Source organism: Erpetoichthys calabaricus, chromosome 10 (genome assembly GCF_900747795.2).
Source record: "Erpetoichthys calabaricus chromosome 10, fErpCal1.3, whole genome shotgun sequence".
Classification (NCBI taxonomy): Eukaryota; Metazoa; Chordata; class Cladistia; order Polypteriformes; family Polypteridae; genus Erpetoichthys; species Erpetoichthys calabaricus.
Window position 1 is genome coordinate 84696641 of NC_041403.2, and position 22175 is coordinate 84718815.

Sequence of the window (22175 nt, forward strand, 5' to 3'; positions counted from 1 at the left end):
ATGTCAGGACCCCAATCTACCCTCTACTTTGATTAATCGTAGTAAGGTGTATATACAACAAAATACAGACAGACAGATAGATAGATGGACACAACTCTCTGCTGTGCACTGTAATTGTGAACCTTTGTATGGCTCCCTTTGTCCTGTTAATGCTAAGCCTTTCAGACCCTTCCAAGTAATAAATGACTGTTAGTTGCTGTTAAATCAGTTTGCAAAAGGTTTACAATATTGCTTTTGTGCGAAGTAAAGAAGTAACTACATCTCTTATATTCTGCTTTCACAGGCATAATAAGCTAGTCTTTTGACAAACAACACCTTCCATTTGAAATAAGAAATACCCATTATAGAGGGTACTGCACAAACGGATATAAAAAAGCAAATTACATATAACTCATTTAATGTAGTTTGTTTGTCAACAAGTTACTACAGAATATAAACACTGTGCTGCATTTATAGTGAGGGACACAGGGAAAGGTAAAAACCCAAATCTAAGTTTGGTTCAGTACCTTTACTGTATTAAACTGTGCTATAGTAAATGTGGTTGACAAAATGAAACCGTGTTAAAGAGGTAAATGTAGTAATGTAGTTTTTGGTCAGCATTCTCGGGGTTTTTTTTGTTGTTTTTTTTTTTAACTGAAGGCGCTAGTTATCAACAAGCTAAGTGCCCCACACAATAAAAAATCATCACATTTTCTTGAAAAGTATACCAAATGTTAAGTATACCCATAAAATAGAACCTTCAGGAAATGTTTACCAGGTAATGATTTCAGTATTTGCTTAAAAATACCAATGAGGAACTGCACTGAACAAAGAGAAAGTATCTTTATATATAATACGCTACCATGGCTGTTTGTTTGTCTGTCCAGGATTTTAAATCACCTGTAGCTCGCAAACCGTTTCACCTATTGACCTGACATTTGGTACACATATACTATGTGATGTCTACTACCCGCTTTCGGGATGATGTTTTTTATTACTTTTTTTTTTTTATTTTATTTTATTGTAGAATCAACTCTCAGCAGTGCGCACCAAGGCGGCCGTGCGGCACATGCGTATGTGCATCGTTCTCATTCCCTACCAACTTCACGGTCACTTCCCCTACCTCTTCATATCTTAAATCATTGCTGAGGCAGATTGAACACTTAAGTGCCAGCTTAAGTGAAAAATTAAGAAAAACGTAACTTAATCAGTTTTAACGCAAAAAGATGCCGACGAAAGAAGAGAAGCAGCAGGCCGCAAGGGTGGAGAAAAGAAGAGCTGCTCAGTAGGGAATCCATTCCCATTCCCGAGAATTAAACTGCTGGAATTCCCAGCTGAACGGGAACAGCAAAGCTTGCATATATAGCGTGTAAAAGTGTAAAAATCGATCAAGAAATAACAGTTATAGTTGAAAATAATTAAGTAGCACGGTTTTTTGGCCCACAGTGTAGTGTGTTGCTCATTAATTCAGTCAACAACAGACCAGCAGCAGTCAGTCTCCCGGCTCCCACTAAGACAGACTGGGAGGTGTCTGCACCTCCCACAGTGGACTGGGAAGTGTCTGCACTCTGCAGCTCACGAATGCCGAGACGGGGCAGAGCTCATTGACGTCTGTGCTGTTGACAGGTTTGAACAGCAACTTGAAATTGCAATGCGTCAGTCTGTTGCATCCGCATTATCTGTGCCAAGAAACTTGCCATCACAGAATGATGACAAGAAACTGGATGCATCAGTAAAAGCTGAAACGGCTGTGTTTCAGAGCAATGGCAAGCGCGGGCGTTGTTTAGAACAAGTGTATCAGTATCTGATGACTGTGCCGCCTACTTCAGTGGAGGCAGAGCGTGCTTTCTCAGCGGCTGGCGTACTCTGCACGAAGGTGCACTCTTGCCTGGATGCTCACGTCAAGTGTATTCACTCCACATTATCGTGCAGTACGCCGTTACTGTTACATTATAATTACATAAGAACATAAGAAATTTGATAAACAAGGGGAGACCATTCAGTCCATCAAGCTCGTTCAGTAGTTTGTTCTAATTTCCCACAACTCTTAGCATAGAGAAGTACTTTCTGGTTTCAGTCCTAAATGCAAATGTCCTTGAGTGCATGATTCAGTGTTAGGTTTTTGAAAGACTTCTGTTGAATCTGCTGCTCAATTTTGAAACTCTGGACTAGGTCCCCATGCAATCTGCTCTGCTCGAGTCTAAACAGGTTTATTTCTCCAAGTCTGTCAGAGTACAACATGAGATGCACTTGGTTGCTGACTTTTGCTGCTTAGCTTCAAGTGCTGTTATGTCTTTCTTGAAGTGTGGCGACTAGAATTGCACACAATACTCCACATGTGGAGTCACTAGTGCATTATAAAGTCTTAGCATAACATTCCTTAGTTTATATTCAGCTGTTTTTACATTACACCTAACATTTTATTTGATTTTTAATCACTTCTGCTTAGATGATGAAAGTATCAACATAAAACCCTAATCTTTTTTCAGAGTTTTCCTTAAGAGACAGTGTCTCTTACCTTGTATTTATAACTGATGTGTAGCACTTTGCACTTTTCTACATTTAAAGTGCATTTTCTGTGTGTTTGCTCAGGTCTGAAGTTTGTTCAAGTCTTTCTGATTTGTTTTTGCTGCCTCCTCATTGTTGCTGATCCTACTATGTTTCTATAATCTGCAAGTTTACTAATTATTCCAGAATCAATGTCATTAATAATAATCAGAAAAAGTAGCATTCCAAAGACAGACCCCTGAGGGACTCCACTGATAACCTCATCTCACATGGAGCATTCTCCTCTTATCTGTATTCTTTGTATGCTGCCGGTAAACCAAATTGAATTGAGTTTTGTAGGTTTTTGAAGAACAAAAGCAACCTGCTCCAAGTCTGTTTGTTTCACAAATAATTAATTTAACCTCCACAATTTAACAGCTTTTTAAGTTAAGCAAATTACATTTTCATAAATATCAAATGTTTATTTTATTGAGTTTTCTGATGAGGAAATTAATTCTTTCTAGTCAAGAGACAGAGTAGTGCAAGCACAACAAAGTTGAGACTGCAGATTCCTCTGTAAGATGTGTCCAAAACCATGACCTATTTTGGCACATTACAGAGAAAGTGCACCCCATGGGTTGACTATACCAGTGTTAGCTGCAACTCAATGATATTGATATACCTTAAAGTTCCTATGCATGCAGCTCACCTCATCTTTTACATACTGTATCTCTACTGCCTCTTGATTGCTTTCGCCCCTCCTCTTTTGTGTCGCAAACCAGTAACCCCCTCCATCCCCAACCTACTTCAAGTTATCTTCTGTTCGTATTTTCTGGTAACAGTGTGTTAGTGTTAGGGATGAGTACACAATTACAAGTACTCACGAGGCAGTGTAAAATGTTCTAATAAACTGATTTGACAGCCTTTACATATAATGCAGGCATCCCAGCATGATGTATGTGATGTTGTATTACGTAATGGAGTGGCATGTGACCAGTTGGCCTACATCAGACAGACTTTTACTTTGAATATTCCAAAAAGCTATGGTCTTTATAAGCTATACTTTTCACTTTCCCATGTTGCCATGAATTGTTCTGTTTGTCAGTCCGTGTGTGTTTGTATATTTTAAGTTTATTATTCTGCAAGTATTACTGTTCATTTAAATGTATAATTTTGCATGTAAATACATGTATAGTATTTGCTTTTTCATTACAGTCTTGTGTTTGTAAATTTGCAAGAGGGCTGAGTCAGTTTCAATAACAGTAAATTAATAAAACAAAGACAGTATTTAAGCGAGTGTTTTATTTATATATATATATATATACATATATATATATATATATATATATAAATATATATATATATATATAAATAAAATATAAGAGAGAGAGAGAGAGTAAAGTGTAGCTACTAAATGAAAATCACCAGTTACTAAAGCCTCCCTGGATCACTGTGACTTCAGGAAGAGAACAGGTTCTGTAATGCTCATTAAATCTGAGAGAGCCTATGGGCAAAGTTGATGCTTCACCATATCAAGAAGAACCCAAATGAAGTGGAAGAGAGGAGATCTCGTAGACAATTTAGAGGATGCTGGATGTGTTAGATATGGCATGTAACCTGGGATCACATGGGGAAAAGTGGAAGTTTGCTGCTAGATAAATGGAAGTCTCCCAGTGCTCTTCAATATGAACAACTGATGGATTTGTGGAGAGGTGGCTTACCTTCTGTTAGTTGTAATCAGTTTACTCACTCAAATTTCTGAGTATTGACTTTCAAGTTAATATATGCTATTTTATTATGTAATACACTATCGGACAAATTTTTTAGAACTCTTCCATTTTTCCAGTTTTCCTTCAAATTTAATCATTTGAAATGCAACGAATTACTTAATATGGTGAAAAGATAAGCAGTAAACTGCAAGAAGTTTAAATTTGAAGTTAAACAACTAATAGATTACAACCTTCAGATATTCTGCAGCAATTAAAGTAAATTAAGCCTTGCAATTTGCACAGGTGTCCCATCTTATGATGATTAATTAAAAACCCTCCGTTTGTCTTAAAGCAGAGTTGGAACAGAGTGTGTTACTGCACCCTCTGAAGTACTACTTGGACAATATTCCAGAGATAATGGCAAGAAAAATGCAATTAACAAATGAAATGAGACAAAGCATTATTACCCTTGGAAGTGGAAGCCTTTTATTTAGGGAAATTGCCACAAAAAACAAATTGTCAATGAGTACAGTGGTGTCCTACCCAATCCAAAAGCAATTGCAAACTGGAAGAAACTCTGATAGGAAGAGATCTGGCAGATCCAAAGTCATGACCCAATCAGAAGACACATTTCTAAGGGTGACCAGCTTGTGTGATAGGCACCTCACTACACAACAGCTTTAAGCAGAGCTTAAAAAAGAAGTCTCAGTTTTTACGCTGAATAGGAGACTTTGTGCTACAGGTTTGACATGGTAAGTGGCAATAAGAAAGCCATTCGTTAAAAGACCTAATAGGGCCTTGAAATACTGGTGTGATCTACTGCAGACTGGAAGAAAGTCTTATGGACCAATGAATCAAAATTTGAAATCTTTGGTTCATTATGCAGGGTGTTTTGTATGCCATTGAGTTGGTGAAGGGATTGTTCCTCAGTGTGTGACACCAATTGTCAAACATGGAGAAGAAAGTGTGATGGTCTGGGGTTCTTTTGCTAGAGGCAGAGTTGGTGACCTGCACAGAGTGACTGGCATTTTGAATCAAAAGGGTTACCACAGCATTTTGCAGCACCACACAATACATTCTGGTCTACGTCTAGCAAGTCAGGGGTTCATCCTACAGCAAGACAATGACCAAAAAAATACCTCCAGGCTACGTCAGAATTACATTAAAAGAAAAGAAGAAGGTACACTTCAAAACATGGACTGGTCAGCACAGGCTCCAAACTTCAATTCCATTGAGTTCGTTTGGAATGAACTGGACAGAAGGGTGAAAGGAAAGCGACCTACAAGTTCAACATATTTGTGGAACTTCTGCAACAGTGTTGGAAAGATCTTTCTGACCAATATTTGATCTCCTTTATAGAAAGAATGCCAAGTGTTTGTTTGGCTGTTATATCAGCAAAATGTGGCTACTTTGATGAGTCAAAAGTATGAATAAAATTTTGTACACTTAATGATTTCTTGACTGATTTTTTTAATTTGTCATGGTTTATTTGTTCTATGCCTTGATTTCATGAAACATTAACACATTAAACTGCCTTAATTTCCATAAAAAACTGAACAAACTGAGGTGTTCTAAAAGTTTTGACATGTTGTGTATATCCAGTTAAGTTCACTGTGTTAAAACAAATCCACCAAAACAGTCTCATTAAAGTCTTTCTCCTGTGCAGGATGGCTGATTACAGAAAGGCATTGTTTACTGTATTCGTAATGAACATATTTTGTGAAGATTGCCTTATATTCATCATGGTCTATTCCCTTTAATCAGGTTTTCATTTAATAATACTGACCACACTTTATTATTCCCATGCTAAAACTGTCATGACAAACAAACATTTTCCTCACTGACTTCCTGGTAACTGAATTTCTGAGAAGGGGAAGAGCTTTCAGTTAGCCTGAGGCTTGAATACCCATGTAATGTTTTCTACACATTGTTTTAATTAAACTCTTCCCTCATTTGTTTAGTGTAATCTTGTTACACATTTGCACTTCTACAAATGTAATGTCATTTTCATAGTGTATTTAAGTATTTTATAATAACTAAAAATCGCTTTACATTGTTCATTTCCTAACTACCCTGTTCTTAAAAGTTTGTTTTTAAATTTAGCATACCAAGAAGAATCAAGATACAAATTGCCAATGGTGCAAGAGATAGCCGATAAATAATATCATTTTAAAAAAGTCAAAACACAGATTTTTATATTAAAGTTGAGTGTTTCAAAAAAAAAGAAAATAAAAGAAAACTTACAAGAGCTAGAAAGTTGTACGTGGATTTGACTAGAGAACTAGCAGACTGAAATCACATTTTTTTTACATATGTTGATAATTAACGATATGTTAAAGGGAAATAATACATGTAAAGAAAAATACTGAAAACAAAAAACTTGTAATTAAGACAAATTATGAATAATGGCAAGTGAGAGCAAGTAGAAAATAAAATCTTTACACTTTTATTGTAAAATTGATGAAAGTGACTTGCTAAATGTGTGATGGCAGCTTGGGGTCAAAATGAGTGGAATAAAATTCTGCTGTGTGATCAGATTGAGGAGGTAGTATAGCGGTTGACACACTGGCCTTTCAACCAGAGGATCTGGAATTCATTTCCGTCTGTTACATTTAACTTTTTGTTTAATCAATAATGTTGCCTCACTGTTTTGTCAAGGTCCCATGCCAGAGATGGGCCTATATTGTCTGCAGACTTGTTTGTTGCAATTTGGGGTTGCCATAGCAACCTGCCTGTTTGTTTCTCTGTAGTGTTTTGAAGTATTTGTATTCTGCTAGCTGCTTCACATAGTTGTAATGCCATAACTAAGTTAAATCTCATCACAAATTGAGATCAGTGATCATATTTAGTCCAAACACAGTTTGTTCCACTTCAAATTTACAGTAGACATTTGAAATAATATGCGAGCAAAGCCGAGAAAAACAGCAATATCAATATAAATAAGGCCGACTTGGTATCTGTTTGTATGTGAGTATTAAAATGCTGGGAGCTGGTCCTCCTATCGGGCAGAACATCATTCCCTTATAGTGTTATAGTTGAAGTTCATTTAGGCTATAGTGGATGTTTTGGCATTACCTTTTATGTCAGTAAATGTTGGGCTGCCCACTGCCACACAAAGGTGTGGCATTAAGCACATGCCCAGATGACACAGGCTACAGAAAGCTGCAGTTTTATTGTGAATGCTGCTAGGGAAGGCATATACATTGGGTAGCTGTCAATGCAAGTGTTCATACAGGCACTCATTAATATTTTCATTTAAATTGAGCATAATAGTCCAACTTGGAATGTAGTCTATGTGGCTATCTTGGTGAATCTGATATCATCAGCTTTTTGTTGTCGACCATTAAGTTCCTCCTTTACAATATCAGAGGCTACCATTGACTCTGATTAAAAGTGAATGACAGTCTGACCGGGCTGGTGTAGGGGCAGAATGAATGGTCACCATCTTATCAGGATGTGATCAATCTATTTATACCACAGATTCCTTTCACCCTGTCAAATTACCCTTTTCATTTCAATTCTTTGGGAGGCAATATTTTATAAGCATAGATATCTGCTCAAACTGCTTCTCTCACAGCTAGTGTATGGCACTTAGTCAGATTATCCATCCATCCATCCATCCTCTTCCGCTTATCCAAGATCGGGTCTTGGGGGCAGCAGCCTGAGCAGAGATGCCCAGACTTCCCTCTCCCCGGCCACTTCTTCTAGCTCTTCCAGGGGAATCCTGAGGCGTTCCCAGGTCAGCCGAGAGACACAGTCCCTCCAGCGTGTCCTGGGTCTTCCCAGGGGCCTCCTCCCGGTTAGACATGCCCGGAACACCTCATCAGGGAGGCGTCCAGGAGGCATCCTAATCAGATACCCAAGCCATCTCATCTGACTCCTCTCGATGCGGAGGAGCAGCGGCTCTACTCTGAGCTCTTCCCGGATGGCTGAGCTTCTCATCCTATCTTTAAGGGAAAGCCCAGACACCCTGCGGAGGAAACTCATTTCAGCTGCTTGTATTTGCGATCTTGTTCTTTCGGTCACTACCCACAGCTCATGACCATAGGTGAGGGTAGGAACGTAGATCGACTGGTAAATCCTTTTTCACCACGACAGACCGATGCAGAGCCCGCATCACTGCGGATGCTGCACCGATCCGCCTGTTGATCTCCCGCTCCATTCTTCCCTCACTCGTGAACAAGACCCCGAGATACTTGAACTCCTCCACTTGGGGCAGGATCTCGCTCCCAACCCTGAGAGGGCACTCCACCCTTTTCCAGCTGAGGACCATGGTCTCGGATTTGGAGGTGCCGACTTCCATCCCAGCCGCTTCACACCCAGCTGCGAACTGATCCAGTGAGAGCTGAAGATCATGGCCTGATGAAGCAAACAGGACAACATCATCTGCAAAAAGCAGTGACCCAATCCTGAGTCCACCAAACCGGAGCCCCTCAACGTCCTGGCTGCGCCAAGAAATTCTGTCCATAAAAGTTATGAACAGAATTGGTGACAAAGGGCAGCCCTGGTGGAGTCCAGCTCTCACCGGAAATTGGTTCGACTTACTGCCGGCAATGCGGACCAAGCTCTGACACCGGTTGTACAGGGACGGAACAGCCCTTATCAGGGGGTCCGGTACCCCATATTCTTGGAGCACCCCCCACAGGATTCCCCAAGGGACGCAGTCGAATGCCTTTTCTAAGTCCACAAAACACATGTAGACTGGTTGGGCAAACTCCCATGCACCTTCCAGGACCCTGCTAAGGGTGTAGAGCTGGTCCATTGTTTCGCAACTAGGATGAAAACCACACTGTTCCTCCTGAATCTGAGGTTCGACTATCTGACAAACCCTCCTCTCCAGGACCCCCAAATAGACTTTTCCAGGGAGGCTAAGGAATGTGATCCCTCTGTAGTTGGAACACACCCTCTGGTCCCCTTTCTTAAAGAGAGGGACCACCACCCCGGTCTGCCAATCCAGAGGCACTGTCCCTGATGTCCATGCGATGTTGCAGAGGCGTGTCAACCAAGACAGCCCTACAACATCCAGAGCCTTGAGGAACTCCGGGCATATCTCATCCACCCCCGGGGCCCTGCCACCAAGGAGTTTTTTGACCACCTTGGTGACCTCAGTCCCAGAGATGGGAGAGCCCACCTCCTAGTCCCCAGGCTCTGCTTCCTCATTGGAAGGCATGTTAGTGAGATTGAGGAGGTCTTCAAAGTACTCCCCCCACCTACCTACAATATCCCGAGTCAAGGTCAGCAGCACACTGTACCGTTTTCCCCTCCTGAAACGCCGGATGGTGGACCAGAATCTCCTCAAAGCCATCCAGAAGTCGTTCTCCATGGCCTCCCCAAACTCCTCCCATGCCCGAGTTTTTGCTTCAGCAACCACCAAAGCCGCATTCCGCTTCGCCTGCCAGTACCTGTTAGCTGCCTCCAGCATAAGGACTCCTTCTTCAGCTTGACAGCATCCCTCACCGCCGGTGTCCACCAATGGGTTCAGGGATTGCCGCCATGACAGGCACCGACCACCTTATGGCCACAGCTCTGGTTAGCCGCCTCAACAATAGAGGCATGGAACATGGCCCATTCGGACTCAATGTCCTCCACCTCCCTCGGGACGTGGTCAAAGTTCTTCCAAAGGTGGGAGTTGAAGCTACTTCTGACAGGGTACTCTGCCAGACCTTCCCAGCAGACCCTCACAATACGTTTGGGCCTACCAGGCTTGACTGGCATCCTCCACCACTATCAAAGCCAACTCACCACCAGGTGGTGATCAGCTGACAGCTCTGCCCCTCTCTTCACCCGAGTGTCCAAGATATGTGGCCGCAAGTCCGACGACACGACCACAAAGTCCATCATCGAACTGAGGCCTAGGGTGTCTTGGTGCCAAGTACACATATGGACATCCCTATGCTTGAACATGGTGTTCGTTATGGACAATCCGTGACGAGCACAGAAGTCCAATAACAAAACACCACTCAGATTCAGATCGGGGGGCCATTCCTCCCAATCACGCCTTTCCAGGTCTCACTGTCATTGCCCACGTGAGCATTGAAGTCTCCTAGCAGAACGAGGGAGTCCCCAGAAGGTATGCCCTCTAGCACCCCCTCCAGGGACTCCAAAGGGTGGGTACTCCAAACTGCTGTTCGGTGCATACGCACAAACAACAGTTAGGACCTGTCCCCCCACCCGAAGGCTACCCTCTCGTCTACTGGGGTGAACCCCAATGAACAGGCTTCAAGTTGGGGGCCAATAAGTATGCCCACACCTGCTCAGAGCCTCTCACCGGGGGCAACTCCAGAGTGGTAGTCAGATTAGTGTAAAGTAAAATTTACTACATCATTTTAAAATAATATCCGGGCAAGAGTGGGAAACACAGCTACTGTATCATTTATATTTTTTAGATCAGGGTGCAGTTACATTTTGAAGCTGTTTTGTCATATTTTAGCCACAGGTGGATCAAAAGTTATTCTACAAATCAGAACCACAAGTTAGGTTTCCTTAAAATCCAGTTTGAGATTTTTACAATGTATTCAAAAAATACATAGTTGTGCTATAGTAATTCAGTGTAAGAAATGCACCTGGCAGTTCAGCTGATGGACTTTCTGCTTTTCTTACTAAAAGAATGAGTCAAAATGGACGCCTGCAGATGCTCTGATGCTTTTTACTTGAAAGTCACTTATGTTATATATTCAGTTTAGTTAAAGAGGTGTTGTCTTTATCACCAGTTGTAACATCATGAGCTGGAGATAATTTTATCATATTAATGTAAACACTTGGTAAATATAATCTTAATTTTCAAGTTTAAACCATGCTTTCAGATTTTTTTACAGTTAACAGGTGTAGCTTTCACTCAGTCACTCAGACTCAAAAATAACTGATAACAGAATGCAATTCCATACGTTAGCAGACTACATTAAATACACGGTTTCAGTTCTTTAGAATGTCATGTACTGTACTTAAAAATTCAGTGCAAATCGGCTCATAGTAGCTTAATAGTTTTCATAGACAGAAGATGCCAATTCGAGTGATATAAAAATAGCATCAGTTGATGTCCTCTTGTTAGCTGTTAGTTGTGGAGCATGTCTGACTAATTGTACATTAGTTCAAATCTTTTCAATGTAAAATTTTTGAAAGAACTGCTGATGGAAAGAAGGAAGTTTGGGACCATGCACTGATAGTTTGTTGCCGCACCCACCACACAACGAAACTGTTGATGGAGAGTGAAACTCAGTTAAACAAAATCTCAAAAGTCAAACTGTTGACCAATACATTATAGTGTCAGGGAAATATGGGATCATTATAAAGTGCAGATACTGGAGCCATGAGGTTTTTTTAGGGCGCTGTTAATATTGAGTACATGTTTGATCACTCTATGCTTGCAGAGTGATAAGTACACAGTTCCTTTGCTCTTACTGCAGAAGAAGAAGTGAGCGGCTATACCAGCAGCTTGTGCACACGCACCACTCCTAGCATTTCACTAACTTGTATTGGGAATCTGTTTTGCCATCACATGTGGCTGTCGGACATACTGTATAAAAGATGTAAATATACAAGGTGAAGTGACCTCTGTCAAGGTAAATTTGAAATGGCAAACTAATCTGTAATTGAAGTCTCTGTTTTAAGATATACAGTTTCACAAATTCACCAGTGCTTTTCAGTGAGAGGTTTGAAAATGTCAAAACTTTGTACAGTGTGCTGCATTCAGGTTATCTCAATAAAAACTGAACTTTTCTGAAACATTCCCTTGACAACTAAGTGTGCCAGTTTTAAAAACAGACAGACTTATAGGCAGACAGACAATGGCAACTACAGCTGGTGCTTTTCGTGTTGTATGCAAACGCATCTAAAAATGAGACTGATCTTTGCCATAGGTTTTTTATCTTAGCCCTGCCGCAAAGAGTAGAAGAATCTTCATCAGGTAGAAGGGCTGACCAGTACATTGAAGTGACGAAGTGTCTACGAAAGTGGGGTACCTTTGATCACATTCTAGTTGAAGAGCTGCACTTTGTTAAGGGGTCCAGGTAAACACGAAGGTGATGCAATTTGGAAACCTTCACCATTATCCTAGATTTTGCACCCAGTTCAATTTAAGTTGTAGATGTGTCCTGCTTTGCAACAATACTCTTACTTTTTGTTAATCTTCAGTAAAGACATTATACTTAAATTGTATACTTAAATTGTAATAATTACCGCTAGTGCTATGTTTCACATATTATTTTCATTAAGGGAAATAACCCAGTACTTTCTTTGCACAGGCTCAAGAAATGTATGCACTGAAGATACTAAAATCAGGCAGTGCTTAGGAGTATTGGAGCAGAAAATTCCTTTAAAAAATGGTGGACATTTTATCATTATGTCCTTGCATAACAGATATGTAAAGTACCCTATTAAAGTTATATGGAGTTTAGGTGTGTACATTATGTCATTTGTAGTTTACCTATAAGCTTGTTACCGGGTTTTGAGCCTGCACCCGTTGAATGAAATAATTAGGTAGGGTGAGAAAGGAAAACAGGTCTATAAAACACTTATCTCACTGTTTTAAAACAAAGTACATGCCAGCTTTTAATCTTAATTGTGCTACTCAGATGACTTTGCAGTTTGTGTAAGTAATGGTCTTGTTACTTGCGTGTGTGTAATAATTACATGTTTCATTTATAGGCTGTGGAACGGTTGAGGCCCTATCTGTGTGACAAAATCATAGCTGAAAGGCATTTTGATTATTTACGTGCCAAGAGGATCCTAACTAGAGAAGACACAGAAGAAATAAGCTGCAGAACATCGAACAAAAAGAAAACTGGGAAAATGCTAGATTACCTGGCAGAGAATCCAAGGGGTCTGGACGTACTAATTGAATCCATTCAACATGGAAAGATCCAGAGATTCATTATTGAAAAGATAACCGATGAAGTGCAGAAAGTTCGCAATGAAAGGCTGGAAGCACTAAAAGGTACGGTACTCCTTGCTAGGTCCCTCATGTGGACTGTTTTCAGTTCTACATTAGTATAATATTCATGATATTCATCTACAGACAGAATTATTTGTGTCTATACAGACTGTACTTGCTTGTGCACATATTTCAGTAATGTGGTTGTGAATAATCAGGAATTTTGTAAAACATTAGTTATCATTACACTGTCTGTGAATTATTTCTCGTCCAGATAAATTGTATGTTTTCTGATTGTCATTGCTGTCTTTTTTACTTTAAGATTCCTTAAACAGTTGAGCAAGTAAAACAGCAAGCTGCTTAGGTTTTTTTTTTTGATTCAGTCTTCAAAAGTTGTCCAAATATGTTATAGAATGTCGCATAACCACATTTCTTACTGAAAGAACAAATTAAAACAACTGTCCTGGCAAACATTTTGCTTCATATTTTAAGTCAAGCTGTACTCCATCTATCAGTGTTTAGTTTTTTTTGTGTGGCAGACAATTACATTTCTAGCAAACTATTCATTTGGATTCTGGCTGTTTTTGAAAAACTGCCTAATTTGCCATTTCTCCAGATAATTTTATGTTCATTATAAATGATGGAGGGCGGCACTGTGGCGCAGTGGTAGCGCTGCTGCCTCGCAGTTAGGAGACCTGGGTTCACTTCTCAGGTCCTTCCTGCATGGAGTTTGCATGTTCTCCCCATGTCTGTGTGGGTTTCCTCCTACAGTCCTAAAACATGCAGGTTAGGTGCATTGGCGATTCTAAATTGTCCCTAGTGTGTGCTTGGTGTGCGTGTGCCCTGTGGGGGGCTGGCACCCTGCCCATGGCTTGTTTCCTGCCTTACTCCCTGTGTTGGCTGGGATTGGCTCCAGCAGACCCCTGTAGTTAGGATATAGCAGGTTGGATAATGGATGATGGATAAATGATGGATTCTCGTGCATATACCACAACAATTTTACAAAGGCAAAACTTTTTCTAGCAGCAGAATGTTCATGAATTTAACACTTGATGGTAAAACACTAATTACAAAATGGTATTTCTATTCCTTATCAGCAATGTTATTAGAGTATGTCTAAGAATGTACAGCTTTTTTGACTTAAAATCTTTTTACTAGCAAGTTCATAATCACATGCAGTCAAAATATTTTTGACAGGCAAGTAGATACAAAAGTTGACCTGGTAAAAGAAAAAATAATAACAGTTTAACAAAATATTTATTTCCAAGTCAAATTATATAGGCTGGAACAAATTTATAATGGATATACCATAAACGATATTATACATTGCCAGACTATAGCTGACATACAATATATATGTAAGCTCTTAGAAACTTTTTTTTTCTCTCAGAATGACCACTTTATTCTTCAAATCTCATTTCCCATATTCAATGCTAAATCCGCGGTTACTAAATCTTGCTGTTTTTTAACACATATTTTCACTTTTCTAAATGTGCCAGGAGGTTTTGTTATTTCAGTATAGGATATCATTCAGAGTATGACAATCTTTCAGAGTAAAACATTTACCCACTTTTATATAATTTTATTTCTTGCACTAATATTGCATACGTACAGAGGAAAACATTTTATGTAATTTTTTATGCTATTTATTATGTTATTGAAAATAAATATCAGTGTTCAAAGGCATGTTTTAGGCCAATTGGCAAACCTAATTTAAGCTGCTAAGAGGTAGTGAGGGTGAATTAATGTGTGTGCCCTGTAGTAGGCTGGCAGTGGCACCCAATGCGCAGTTGGTTCTTGTCTTGTGCCTGATTCTATGACCCTTAACTGAAATAGGGAGCTATAAAATAGAAGAAAAGGGGGTGAAATCATTTTAGAAATGCCCATTGCTATTCTCCATCCATCTTTGCATCTTTTCTCTTTCCAAAATACACCTAATGCTGGCCAACACCATTACCTTGTTGCCATCTTTTACTTTGCCTTTCACCCACCAAGCAAAGATTCTGAACCACTCATTGGTACACTAGTTGCATGAAGAAAGAGATGCATGTACTCGAGATTTATTGACCAAGCCCTGCTGATGGTGGTCAAATAAAAAAATCTGTTTTTATACAGTAAATATACTTAAAATCTTTTTTTATTCCAATTTTGTCAGTCAAAACTTACATTTTTAACATTTAGTACTGAAAAATATTTTAAATAGTGTTTGGATTTTACACATTATGAGTTGCCTTGATAAGACGAGGGTTGCAGGACAGATGGGCTTTTGCCAGTGGCTAGAATAGCAAGAGCTTTGGCCACTCATGGAGATGGACTATGGCAGCCAAGTAGGTTGGGCTAAGTAGGCTTCCTGCTTATGGAGGTCTCATGGTGTTGAGCTTCAGCTGAAGTCTGCATCTGAGACTTGACAGAAAAAGGGGAAAGCAATTAGATTGCCAGCAGTTCCTTAGAGTGAAGCAAACGTGTTGGATTAAGGTGCCATTATTCTCCAAATGAGAACAATGCAGTTCAGCAGGCAAGCTAACCTAATACCAGACATGCATATGAAAATAACTCCCATTTTACATTTCTTTTGTATTCTGTGATACACTGAGTTACACAGATTACATTTTTGATCTATGGTTTAGCTATGCTGTGTTATCAAAATTTAGGATGAATTTTATGCACCCTTAGGTCCATGATCTTCTGCCAAAAGCTACTGTTCTATACCTTCAATTAGGCTTCTAGCACTTGGTGGCCCCCTTCATTTCTCTGTCATGTATTGAGCAAAGATTAACCAAGGTGAGAATGAATACAAATTTAGAAGGCAGGCTATTAACCTCTGAAAAGCAAAGATGTGGTCTGGAAAAAGCATGGGTCAAAACAATGAACTTGTGGGCACAGATCAACATAAAGTCTAGAGATATATTATAAAAGGTAACCGTCTGGGAAAAGCAACAACTGTACCAGTGTTTCCACTGAAGAATGAGAGCAATCACAGTTTTGGGGAATTGTATATTTTAGAGTCTTAAAAAATATCAACACTGAGTGAGGTCGAACTAAAGAGCATATCTTTATGTAGCACTTCAGTAGGATGTCATGAAGCTGAAAGCCATTGTAGCCTCACTTGGCGATCAACCCCAATACGAGCAAAAAGAGTCTGCATTAAGTAGTTAATGTGACTCACTCTACCCAATGACGATGAGAGAAAACCTGTGGGGTCACTAAACAATTACTGGTGCCAGGCACGAAGCAAGGAAATGGGGGGGGGGGGGGGGACAGGGGACATGTTTGCTTAATGATATATCTAAGACACAATCTACCGGTACTTGGCGTTGCCGATGCTGTAGGCATGCCATACCAAAACTGTCTTGGCTCTTACAAGGTGCTGGTGCCTTGCCTTTTGAAAATCAAATCTTACTTGAGAATACTTCAGATTCTTAATCTAGTTATTCTTTCTGATATAACTGATGTCATTACATCTGCAGTAGGTCTTTCTAGATTTTTTTTTTCTTTCTGATTTCTTGCCACCGTACCGGACATCTTATGGTCCAAGCTAAGATAAGAATTTGCAGACTACATGTGTTTCGTCTATATATAATGTAGAATGGCTGTATGTGTTTGTTTGTTTGTTTCTTACACTTGTGCTAACTGTATTGCTATTTTATTTTTTCAGCTGGAGCGTCCTGTAGCAGTTATACACCTCCTCGGTACACAGGTGCCATCAATGATTTATCCAGAACACTGTCTGATGCGCCCTTCTTTGACACTGGCATAGACTCTACATCACTATACCACCCAGAAGGAGAGAGGAGTCCAGGCACATCCACGGTGGTTTGCTTGATGAATTTACCATCTAATCCAGCACAGGAAATGAAAAGCAGTACATTAAGCAGCAACTGTCTTTCATCTTCTACTGCCCTTCCAAAGCCCGGAGACCCTGGGGCTCCGGCACTTCCCGATGAACTGCAGCCAGAACCAGAGGGAGCCTCTGGGAGCAGTACTAGCGATGCCCAATTTCAGCCTCTCCGGTCACGATCGCTGTCCCCTCCTTAAAGAATTTGACCCACTGTGTCCTTTACGTAAAACTTGATTCCACGTTTTATTCCTATTGTTAACCGAGTGGTGTTTGCTCATTTTAATCTGCTTCTTTTGACAGACATGGAGCTTCTGCAATTTTAATGAAAGATGGGATGTAAAGAATGCATTTATTCACTCTCAAAAAGTAGAATAATTGCATTTATTCTTTGAAAGCCTAAACGATACTTACAGTATTTTACATCCTAGTCCCCTGCTCACCTCCACTGTTCTAAGGTGTTTGATATTTGGGAGGTGCAACTTAGGCCTGTAGTTTATTTTTCTCTTCTTTTCAATGGTTTTAGGATAACATGAAAGAGGCTGGAGCTATTTACAAAGGCACATCTAGTGTCTAATGAAAATCGAATTATCGTTGCTACAGACTTTAAACATTGATACATTACACTTTTAAATAATAATGGAAACTTTAAGTGAGGGGTTTACACTGTGTGATTTGTAGTATTTTTAATAATGTATTTTGTCAAACTAGCTATTTTTGCTCTGACAACAATGTAAATGGCTGTTATCCCAAATAGCATATCCTGGGACTTTCAGCCTCTCTTTTCTCCAAGTCAGTGCAGTTTATGTTACCAAAGTTGCAGACCAAGGGAGCTGATTGGGGTCCCAGAAACAGCCCGGCAGGACCAAACTAAAAATGTGTAACGCTCTGAGCTGCTCGGTGTACTTGGAAGGGTGTCCTGTAACATACTAACAATAGCACCATCTGCTGTAAACCTTTTCATAAACAGAAATATTTTGTTTGTTGCTAAATGGTATTATAGACTTGGGGTATGTCGAAAGAATGGAGCGCATTTTATACTTTACCTACAGTTTTAAACATTTTTAGAGGTTTAAAAGATTAGAAATTCTATTGAGTGTTCTCTTTAAGAAGACTGAACAAAGGACTCTTTAATAACATAATGCGTTCCAGAGACACACGACAATTTCTATTTTATTATTTTGAGACAAAATATTAAAGTGGTTTATAGCAAAACTTAAAACCTGCAATTTTCTTCTCAAAAATACCTTAAATTGAAGCCCAATAACAGACCTAATAAACCCCACTCCCATAATTTGAGATTAAACAGTCCTAACTGAATTTCTGTCCTGTTCACTTGACAGTTTCATGAGATGTCATTAACGCCGTTGTGACAGCATTAGGAAGGACACTCTCCTGACGTGAAGACAGCGGGTTTCTCTTCTTTCACTGTGACAAAGGTTTGTTCTGCTTTACCCTTTTGCCTGATGCCTGTCCTAAGTGCGGTTCACTCTCGGCATCTGCACTGCATTTGAAATGCTTTTATAATCTTAAAAACTTGGAGGAAAGCTGCTGTTGAAGGCAGGCAAAGCCTGACTGCTATAGAGAGGACATAAACGTTCTGTCATCCTATTGATGGTATACTAAGAGACAAAAAAGACAAATAAATGTAAAATGATCTCGCATGTAAATAAAAGTGAGAGTATTATTTAATAAAGATTAAGGCACTAACACTGTAAACATCAGCATAGGTCTCACGTTTTAAGATTTATTTATTATGAATCACAGCCCAGAGCATTATCCAGAGATGGTAATACCCATAGATAGATGTTTACGGTGTTTCAGAAGATGGACAAGACCAAACGTCAATTTTGGCCAAAACCGAAACTCAGCCAGTTTAATTAAATGTAGCCATTTTTTGTCACAAAACCAAACTTCAGTTGGTTTCTAATCTTGAAATTCTAAAATTTGATCAGAGATAATTATTGCTAGATAGATATATATACACTGAAAAAAGATCTGTTGACAGCTGATACAGAAGCAAATTCTGTCGTAATGATTTTGAGTATAACACACTGAGCAGTGAGTGTTTGAAACCAAAATGCATAAAAGTTTAATTTTGTAAGCTCAGTTTCCTGAACACACATCATCTGCTGTTGGTTTGGACCCACTGATGCCAGTCCAGCTTAGCATCTTCTGTTAAGCAGTTGTGGTGCGACTCCTTAAAGTTAACAGCCCAAGCAGAAATTGAGGTGGGCTCTGCTTTACAGAATGTTAGCACTGCCACCTTGTCCTCTTTCGTAACTTAAATAAAGGAGAAACATAAATTAAATTTGACTTTGCAAAACCAGTTTTCATTTGAAGACAGACTGTATGCTCTTTTAGCAAATGGCACTGCACAATAATTGGAAAAATCAACATGTTAGCGACTTTAAAAAGCTCACTTCATTTCTGACAGGAGGCAGGAGGTTTGCTAGTATAAGTATACAGTAATTAGATCGTCTACCATAGATTTGACATCATGTGCATTGTTTTCAGTGATGCCAGTAAATGGTAATATCAAGAAGCTGCAATTTGCCACAATACCTAAGAAAACGGATGACTTCTATTATCGGCCCTCTTATGTGCTACTATATTCTTTGTTTGTTAACAGAATTAGACAGATGTTGTACACGATTTCTCTGATGTGTCTCTTTATACATTATTGCCTTCGTTTTTACTGTTGTACATGCTTCCTTACATTTGTGTTCAAAGATATTTTACATTTTCTAAAATTAAAATAGTGTAGGAAAAAAAATAATGCAAAGAGCACCATACATTAAAGTGAATTATGTTGTTTTTCCAGTGTGTACGTTTTAGATAATTATGTTGTCTTAGAGTACATTGTGCTCTGTGAAATGATTGAACTTTGTGCATCACTTACATACAATAACTAAAGGTTGTCGCATAGCCAGTATATTTTTATTCCTGGAAATTCGGTACCCTTCTCAGTGACGGATGTTTGCTGCTGTTATACAGCTGTCAGCTTCACTTCCTTTTCATACATGCAGAACTCGGTGGGTCTGTATCATACACTTAGTAGAAAATGGATTCTAGGTTGCTGATATTTTGTTGCCCTTCCTATTGATGTGTAAAGTCATTTTACTAAAAAGGTTGACAGCATATGACAATAACACTTGTACAATGGCCCTTCTGATCTGCAAGGTACTAATTGTCTGTATTACTTTCTGTGACATAGAGTATATTTTTAAACAAAAAAAAATCACTACTTTTTATTTTATGTTTGTGCCATACAGCTAACATATACAGTGTAAAGAAATGGCATGTCTTACGTTAGCTGAAGCTCTGAAAAGCTAAAAAGGTGAAACTTCGACAACTGAGATTACTGATGAATGTATTATTAAAATATATTATTAAATAGTTTGTATTTCTTAATGATGGTGGAATGTCATTTGCCACTTTTGATATCCTTTTACTAAAATAAAACGTTTTTTCACCTGCGGTGCACTTTTTGGCCATTTTACTAGTTATTGTTCACTGAATGAGCACTTAAATTTTATTTTTGTACCTTAAGGCAGTTTAAATGCTTGGAGCACTCTGAGTGACGCTTTTTATTTAGCAAGAGAAATATATCAGAAGAGAACACAAATGTGTGTCAGTAAGGGCCCATAACGCTCAACATAACTGATCCGTTGCTGTCGATCTGAAGGAGACCCCCATTGATGGTTTGTCACTACTTGGAGTATCCACAGACATCGGTCTGCAGAAACATTTACTAGCATTTCTGTAAAATAAACTGCTAGGCATCCACTGTCTGTGCCCCATCCCCTTACTGTACGACGTATTTGTTTATTTATTTTGATTATTACCCATGTGATGTTAAAGATTTCTACCTGTGTTTAGTCTCCATTTTTTTTTATCTTTTCTGTTTTTTTCTTCAAGCATATACAAATAATAAATAACACATCTAAGTACATTTTCTTCAATGCATTTTTTGATTATAATGTGAAAACCAAAATTGCACGTGTTTCAGATGGGTGGCATGGTGGCTCAGCAGTTAGGACAGCTCTTTCTCAACTTTGAATCTTTTAATCCTGGCCTTGACTCTGTTCTCACGCTCTCCTTTTTTTCTGGGTACTACAATCTCCTTCCACATCTTTTGGATTTCTGTTAGCGTAACAAGAAACTCCAAAGTAGTATGGTATGAATAAGTGTGTCCAGCAAATGAAGTGTGGCCCCCGCCTTGAGCCTGGGGTCCCTGAGATTCTGAATTGGAATAAGCAGATTCAGAAAAATCAAGAGATTTTGATTCATTATTTCTCAGTCAAATGTTGCAGTGTAAGACTACTCTGGCTTGTTAATACGTGGCCAAAGCTGCAATTAGCCAAGTCATCAGTGTTATTCTTTATTACAGCAGACATGTTTCATCTGGCAATGTTTTGAAAAACTGACTTAATGGCTACCAATTCTTCATGTATAAAGACAAATACTGAACTGGGAATGCAACCAAAGGATTAACACGTGGGGAAGAAAGTGAGAAGTGAAAGATCTTGCAGTGGTCAAGCCAACCACACCATCTCTTCAGTCGTAAAGTTTTTAAATAATTTCCAAGAAGACCACTTCATCATGTCTTCCCTGATATCAGTCACTGGTCACAGTCCACGAGCAGAGGAATCCATCTAAAACGGGGGTCCTCAGTCAGTCCTGGAGGGCCACAGTGGCTGCAGGTTTTTGTTTTAACCCGGTTGCTTAATTAGAAAGCAATTCTTGCCAATAATTTGATTTCATGGCTTGTTGGTGCTTTACCTCCGCCATGTCACGAAATTCTCATATCCGGGAATTTCTTCCCCTTTCCATCCAAATGATCTGAAGGCTAAAATGGAGGAGTAATTCTCAGTCCTTCACTTTACTTCTCCTTCCAAGTATGTAATCAAACCCAATAGTGCATGATAAATACACACAGGGGTGTAAATGGTAACAAGCTAAATAGAGACATGCTGATCTCTTTTGTCATTTGCATGTTACTGCTAATTAGGAGCCATTAAAAACCAAGACTACGGTTGTTTAAGCCTAAAATAAGCAATAAGGGTAAAAAATCTTAATGAGTGAGACAACTAAAGTGAAGCAGAAGTGTTACTTGAGCAATAAGGGCTTCTTATTAAGCAATTGGGTTGGAGCAAAAACCTGCAGCCACTGCGGCCCTCCAGGACTGTTATTGAGAACCCCTGATCTAAAATACGCACAGAATTACTTGGGCCGACTGTCAAGACCTTTATCTGTGGGACTGAGGTCTTATAACGATTGGAATAAGGTACGG

General features: G+C 39.4%; 1 protein-coding gene across 1 annotated transcript in view; it reads left to right on the forward strand.

Annotated features, from left to right (window-relative positions):
• The window catches only part of bcl10 (BCL10 immune signaling adaptor), a 57226-nt gene extending 36869 nt beyond the window's left edge, over positions 1-20357 (forward strand). Inside the window, exons 2-3 of the mRNA XM_028811524.2 lie at positions 12819-13107; positions 16700-20357. Coding sequence (XP_028667357.1) covers positions 12819-13107; positions 16700-17079 — 669 coding nt within the window. The 3' untranslated portion in view covers positions 17080-20357. The remainder of the gene's footprint in view (positions 1-12818; positions 13108-16699) is intronic.
• The last annotated feature ends 1818 nt before the right edge of the window (positions 20358-22175 follow it).